Raw genomic sequence first — 7,995 nt, 5'->3', positions numbered from 1 at the left:
TGGTGCATTACGTTAACCGATAAAAGATTATCTATTTTTTCATGGAAACTTTGTTAACATGGTGACATTTGGCAGTGATTTCAAGAAGTTTTCAAAACTTCTTTGAGAAAATATATATTGTAAGCCATGTATAAATTAAAATTAAATACTAAATAAATTGCAGGCAGGGAAGGTATACTCTTGTTATTTGGAATAGTTTTATCAAACAATTGTTTACCTTTTAGAAGCAATCAAATAGTTTGAAGAATTGACTTACAACTTTGTTTCTCTGTTATCACAGAATCATATTCTCATTTTTATATTTGGTTGTTGCAGCACTTATTGTCATAAGTAGAAAAGTTAGTTTAGTCACTGTTACTATATTTAATAGGCCTTGTAATATTGTATTTCTTCTGAATGTGTCTGTATTCCTTAAACTAACCCAAAATCTGCATTTATTAAACTTCTATTTTAATATGATATTATTTTCCAGCTAGTATGGGTGATGAAGACAAAGCAGAGCCAAAAGTACGGCTGTCACAGCGGCGAAACAAAATAATAATCACAAAATGTAAGAAAACTTCACCACAGGCCATACCAAAACCCACAGAAGATTCCAGGAAAGTAAATGGAGAATTGATTAATGAAAACAAAAGTAAAGATCTGGTAAGTATTGAACCAGTTGAAGATGAAACTCCAGAAGAGTTGGATTCAATCCCAACGTCCAGACCTGCAAAAAGAAAACATACAGATACTTTAGAGGAAGATATCATCATAATAGAAAATGACACTGCAAGAAATGAAGAAGAAATAGATGATGGAAGAGATGGAAAAGATGAAACATCATCAGTTGAGTTTAAAGGGTTTAAGAAAAGAATACTAGCTCAAATGGAGAAATTGAAAGATGACAATACTAATCAGGATAAAAATGACTCTATCTCTGGTCCTGCACCAGGAGTTGCAAAACCTAACCTCAGGCCACGAATATCAAAGATAAATAAGGTAAAAAAGAAGACAACAGCAAATGGCAAGAAAGGAAGTGAAGGAGACAGCGATGAAAATCAAGCAGTGTCTCAGGCTGAGTATGCTCAGTATCTTGGCCTGCAACCAACTATGCAGTTCAAGTGTTACCGTTGTGATGAGAAAGGATTTCCATCGATGTTGGCTTTGAATATGCATCAACGAGGATGTGGAGAAGCTCAGAAGTCCAGCTTCATTACAAATCTTCAGTCTGATACAATGCCTCCCTCTGATCCTAATATGAATATGAATCCAAATTTTAGAATAACAAGAAAAGTTTATCAATGTTCTGCTTGTGGTACGTATTACGAAAATTGGCATCTATTTTTACACATGCGAGATGTACATAAAAAACACATTTGTTTGTTTTGCCTTACGATGTTTGCAACTGCAGACAAACTTGCTGACCATTTGAAAACTTCACATAAAATACAAGAGAGTACCTTTAAGTCAAGTGAAGAATTTCAAAATTCCTACAAAGGTGCATGCTATTTAATTTGTTGTACGTGTGAAAATATGTTCAATGAAAGAGAAGATTATTTTCACCATCACTGCATAGTAAATGACCCAACAGCTAAATGCACCCTTTGTGGAGTGAAGTGTGGCCACAACTACACTTGTCCAAAGAGTAATACACCTAGGGCTCTAACTCAAAGCTTAGGTGTTGGTAGCCATCCAACGTCTATCAGTAAGGCACAGTCTGCAACTCTTACCAAATACAACTTAGCAGTCTCTAAAAACAGTAAACCTGGACAACTATGGATGGGTAAGAAAACCAAGGCCCTTCAGTCATCAGATAATAATGAATGGATGGATAAGAAAACCAAGACCCTTCAGTCATCAGATAATGATGAAGACTATGATATAAGTCTTGCTGCCAGCTTTTGTCATGTAGATATTGCTGATGGTTCTGGGGAACGTGATAAAAGTGGAACAGAAGAAAGTCCTATTGTTATAGGAGATGACAGCCCAATACCGAATACTAATTTAGCTATTGAAGAAGAAAGAGAGCCTTCTGAGACGTTACAACAGAATCGAGAAGAAAATAATTCAACTGAGACGGACATTCAGCCTGCTGAAACTGATCCAGAAACAACTGAACCTACTGTTGAGCAAGAAAATCAGCAAGTAACTCCAAAGAATAGTGAAGAAAATGGAGAAGAAGATTGTTCATCTGAAACAGAATCAGAAGACACTAATAATAAACCTATAGAAGAGGAACAACCGATACAAGACAGTAATGTTGACAGTGATAAGCCTAATGATGAAATCGTGGAAAGAAACGTATCAGAGGAGTTAATATCAAAAGAATTGAGTGATCAGAAAGAAATGGATCACAATGATATAGATGAATCTTCAAAAGAGCAAGAACAGCTTGGTGATAGTGAACTTAAAGAAGATTCTATTACCACTACAATGGATGTTGATAAAACTTCCAATGTTAATGGTGACGTGTTACCATCTCAAAATAATAAGGATGCCTCTATATCATCTGACTCAGATGATGAACCTGAAACTCATTTAAGTGTTAATAAAGAAGATTCTGATTCATCTTTAGATGAAAGTCATGATGATGATGAAGAAGATGATAAAAAGAAGACAGGCAGCAATCTGTCAGTTGATCTTGATAAAGACAATTTATCTTCGGATAGTGATAAGTCTATTTTGGAAGTGGATGAAAAATCCAAGGAGCTCTCAAAAGTCAACTTGGAAGACAATAAAAACGACCCTGATGAAGCTGTTTCAGAAGAAACAGAAGAAAAAAATACAGTTTCTGATGAAGGCTCAAAAGACTTTCATATTGATACTGATCCTCTAATAGGCAAACATATAGAAAATGACAATGAAACATTAAATGATGTATTAGAAGAACCTCATCTCCCGCCTCCAGAAGAAGTCAATGATGGGATACCTCTTGCTGGGGAAGATGTACCTGCTATGGCTCTCACTTTAGAAGATAAACTTGAAAATACTAGTTCACAATCTGTTGTCAAAGAATGTATTCGTACTTCTTGTTTAAACTGTGTGTATTGTAGTCACGCAATAAAAATTGCTGTCAATGGAAAACAGTTGGCATTACATCTTCTTGCTGAACATAGGTACAAACCTATAAAAAATAATGAAACTAGTCAAGACGTAATAAAAAAACTTAAGAATTCCCTGAATGAATTGGAGTCTGTATTTTTCAACACCGACTCATATGATAGTTCAGACAAAACTCTAAATACTACTTATGATTACACTTATGAATGTTTTCAGTGTAGGTTTGTAACTAAAATTCACAAAGAACTGAATGTTCACAAAAGGAAAATGCATCAAAAAACAGTCTTACTTTGCGTTATGTGTAAAGCTAATTTCTATAGCTATAGTGAATTGCTATGTCATATGTGCCCTGGAATTTATGCATTTGATGATATCAATTTCAGGTGTTGTTTTTGTAATCTGGATATGATTCCATCAGCATTTCGATTGATGGTTCATTTGAGAAAAAGTCATCATACTTGTGATATATGTCTGGAAGTAGCAGGAGATCAACAAAAACTCTCAACACACATGAGAAAGCACAAATTAAATCATCTCTGTTATAGATGTGGAATTTCTTATTGTAATAAGCCTGATATAACGGAGCATTTGTTTTGGAAACACGGCACAGAAAGTGTATTATGTAAAAAGTGTTTACAGAAGAAATGGCCTCATGTATATCATTTTTGCATCCCTCCCACAGTGTTTATTTGTGAAGAATGTAATGCCAGTTTTACAAAAGCAGTTGCTTTAAAAGTGCATAAGAGGTTTCACGGTGGAGAGTTCCCATATTGTTGTAGCAATTGTGATAAAAGATTTGTTTCAAAAAAGTTACTTTCTAAACACGAAGACGTACATAATCAAATGTCTTCAGAGGAAAAATCATTTGTAAATAAGGATGAGTCAGAGGATAGTGAAAGTAAGTCGGATGTTGCTCCTGGGGCTAAAATAAAGAGAAAGAAGAAAAAAGATAGAGATCGAAAGGATAAGCCCATTCTTGATGTTTATGATCTTCCTCCCTTAAATCTGTCATCTGAGAGTGATTCCTCTGATGAAGAAATAAAACCAGCAAGTTCAGAACAGGCAGAGGAAAAAATGTTTACTGAACCGACGGTGGGTGAAGAACAGATTGGTGTAAATGATGAGAAAATTGGACCTAGTGCTCCAGATAATCCTGAAGAATCTCCAGAAGAAAGCCTACCCCCTGTACCTATCGTTGATGGAGTATGGGATAACTTTCAGTCATACAAAGCTGAACTTGAAAAGAGAGAATGTAAGGATCTATCTCTACCCAATATATTACCCTCTACTTCAACAGCTGAGCCTAAAACTTCACCTGATATATTACGCTCTACTTCAACAACAGAACCTAAAACTCCACCTAATATATTACCCTCTACTTCAACAACAGAACCTAAAACTCCACCTGAGCCAATTGAGGAAGATTTGTCTAATTGGGCTCTTATAGATCACAGTTATTGTCTAATTCCTGGTAAATCTAAGCAGGATGAGAATGAAGAAACAGAACCTCCTGCAACGCTTCCTCCAACAGTTGAACCTCCAACAGAGTCACTTTCAAGTAACAAAAAGAAACAGAAGTCACCCAAGAAGAAAAAACAAGTTACAAATAGTTCATCATCAAGTTATTATAGCAGTGATTCAGATTCTTCCAATTGCAGTTGCAGATCAAACTGTAGTTGTTCAACATCGGAAGGCAGACGAAGACTTGCAGCTAGAAAAGAGAAGAAAGAAAGGTTAAAACATAAACATCATAAAGAAGGGCTGACTCCTACTCCTGAGGAACCTCCACCACCTCCTTCAGATGAAGATCTTGTTGTCGATTCTCCTGCAGAAGCAGTTGAATTACCAATAAGAGAGTCAGATTTAGACACAGATGAGTCATCTACTGATGAAGATTTCTATGACAAGTATCCTCAGAGCCAGGCCAAACAGCAGATGGAGAAGAGAAACTTGATGTTGTTGGCTAGTGTTGCACTTGTGAATAATGGAACGGTTTCTCCACCACCTCCAACACTGCCCCCACCTACTCCTGAGGAACCTCCACCACCTCCTTCAGATGAAGATCTTGTTGTCGATTCTCCTGCAGAAGCAGTTGAATTACCAATAAGAGAGTCAGATTTAGACACAGATGAGTCATCTACTGATGAAGATTTCTATGACAAGTATCCTCAGAGCCAGGCCAAACAGCAGATGGAGAAGAGAAACTTGATGTTGTTGGCTAGTGTTGCACTTGTGAATAATGGAACGGTTTCTCCACCACCTCCAACACTGCCCCCACCTACTCCTGAGGAACCTCCACCACCTCCTTCAGATGAAGATCTTGTTGTCGATTCTCCTGCAGAAGCAGTTGAATTACCAATAAGAGAGTCAGATTTAGACACAGATGAGTCATCTACTGATGAAGATTTCTATGACAAGTATCCTCAGAGCCAGGCCAAACAGCAGATGGAGAAGAGAAACTTGATGTTGTTGGCTAGTGTTGCACTTGTGAATAATGGAACGGTTTCTCCACCACCTCCAACACTGCCCCCACCGCCACCACCTCCACCAACACCACCACCACCAGCAGCTCCCACTGTTGAGGAAACATCTCCTCCGCCACCTGTTATTAGAAGAAAGGTTAAAAATAAGAGAAGACGAATATCCCAACAAAGTAAAAAGTCTACAAGTAAAACCGGGTCACCACATCAGCAGATTAAACCTTCTACGTCAATGAATATACCGAGTGCAACGTCTACTCCAGTTTCCTTGGTGTCAACAAACCATCATAATCTGATAACAAAAGTCGCTTCACCCCTCCGTACACCCATCGCTACTTTACAGTCGGATGCAACAGCAGGCAGTGGTTCTGAGAATGAAAGTGCACGATTCTCAAAGAGAAAACGTGTGCGCAACAAATTCTGCGGTTACTCAAGTGAAGAAGAAGAACAAGAGAAGCCAAGTTTGAAATGGAGAAAAGTAGAGACAGCCCCGTCGCCTCAACTTCCACCCTCCGGACTGAACTTCCAGCCAACCCTGTCGATACAGAGGCCACAAGTTGCACCGTTACAGATAAAAAGACCAAAACAGAGTGAATCCAGTGAAAGTGACAATTAAATTCATAATTTCATGAAGGAAACCCCATTTATGTATATAATTTTGAGTAAAACGGTTCCAAAGCAGTTTGAAGAACCATAAAAATCAGTCAATATAGGTTTGCCAGCATATGAAAGTGGGTGGCCAGTTCTAGGGTTAAACATTTGTAAAATAACAGAAATTGTATTTTGTTACGTACATACGTAAAAACATTGAATATAACCTTATGTATGACCATTATCACTATTCTCCTTCAAGTCTGCAAGTGCACTTTTTAGCACCCTTAAGGGATTTGTGTCCCAGAAGGGTTTATCCCCTTTACATCTGGTACCATCCTCCTTTTATACCATTGTTTACTGTTCATTTATATTTTACTAAAGAAGTTTGATCATTTATTATCAATACCATAGCCTTTAGTAAACTGCAGATTGTTCTTGATTACCTTTAATTTTAATAATTATCTGTTTATTTACTCTATTATATTACCTATAAAAATAGTGATGTTATTGTTAAACGGTAGTGTAGCTAAGTATGGACAACAAACAGCATGTAACTGATACCAAAGTGGCTGTTGCTCTGCCGTCATAAAATGTCGTTTGTGTTGTTCTATTGTTAGTGTATTTGTTCTTTCAATTACCTACAGTAATAAGAACGATTTATTGAAATTAGCATTTTTCCAACAATAACAGTTTGTAATTAACACGGTCAGTTTAAGACCATAAAAACGTTGTGTAATGTAATCACCTTTTTTATAGAAAAAAGTAATGAGTTTTTTAAAGTGAACAATTTTAAAACGACAATTGAACAACAAAATACAGCAGAGCGTTAAAAACAATTTTAAGTGGTGGGAGAGTTCGTTTTAACTTTTTGTACAAAATTATGGCAATACTGGTGTTTTTTTAGATTGCTTGTTTCCCTATGCATTTCTGTGTCGTCCAATTGTTATCTAGGTAATGTAAATTCTATTTTTTAACTGCCTAGTTACGGAAATCAAGTTTACAAAAAAGCTTAGACTTAAAAATGTAAAATAAATTGTGAGAAATTATCTGAACACACAGTACAATTATTGGTGTTGCAATTTTTTAGTAAAGTTTTTTAGTTTACTCGGTGTTTTACTAGTTTGTTGAGATCTCCCCTGGCTTGAGCTGATTTCAGTATACGCTGTTGTTGTGTGTACATACAAATCTGTTTGTAAAATTGCGTGTACAATATATATAAAATATAGGTTTAGTTTTGTATCTGTTCCAGTCTCGTATTCTGTACCCAACCAATAACCACCTTTTTTATATCAAGTTTGGTGTCTTGATTAGCTTGTCTGTGATGGCAGGGAAAGTTTGCCATTGTAAAGTCTAATTTAGTATTTTTAACATAATACAATATAAAGGCTAGTAGTTAGACTGTACATTTCATTCTCTAAGATATTTTTATGTAACAGTTTAACTTATATCGTTTTTGTCATCGGCTCTAAATATTTTCTATTTGTACATTTTGTGATTGTATATAAACCTCTAGCACAGGTCATAACAGAAGAGTTCTTCATTCAAGTATGTATATATATATAGATCAACTGTAAACTATATTTTGAGTTAGTTCTCTGCAACTAGGATACATGCTATTTGTAAAGATATTAAACATACATAAACCTATGTTCACCTTCGCAATTATTTAACACACCCCATTCACTTCTCTAGTTTAGATTGTGCGGCAACAATTTGCTTACAATAGCTTTCCTCTACATCGCTGATTGGATTGAACACCTTCCAGGAAGACTTGACTCTCTTTGCAGCAATGATACTGTCAAAAAGAAGACAGGCCATCTCAAGTCTGTCTGCCTTTTACTAGTTGCAGTGATAAGAATAGTGAGTGAGTAAATAATTA

The 7,995-nt window shown here is 36.1% G+C and overlaps 1 protein-coding gene across 1 annotated transcript; it reads left to right on the top strand.

Annotated features, from left to right (window-relative positions):
- Window positions 1–458: 458 nt before the first annotated feature.
- LOC124369403 lies at window positions 459–7,656 on the top strand. The gene has a single exon (XM_046827407.1). The coding sequence runs from the start codon at window positions 478–480 to the stop codon at window positions 6,136–6,138; it is 5,661 nt and encodes a 1,886-aa protein (XP_046683363.1). The 5' UTR covers window positions 459–477; the 3' UTR covers window positions 6,139–7,656.
- The last annotated feature ends 339 nt before the right edge of the window (window positions 7,657–7,995 follow it).

The sequence above is a fragment of the Homalodisca vitripennis genome, chromosome X (assembly GCF_021130785.1).
Source record: "Homalodisca vitripennis isolate AUS2020 chromosome X, UT_GWSS_2.1, whole genome shotgun sequence".
Lineage (NCBI taxonomy): Eukaryota > Metazoa > Arthropoda > Insecta > Hemiptera > Cicadellidae > Homalodisca > Homalodisca vitripennis.
This window is presented reverse-complemented; position numbering and strand designations above follow the sequence as displayed.

Bases quoted from the DNA above. Each gene is read 5' to 3' on its own strand.
- LOC124369403 (XM_046827407.1), top strand. From the start codon at position 478: ATGGGTGATGAAGACAAAGCAGAGCCAAAAGTACGGCTGTCACAGCGG.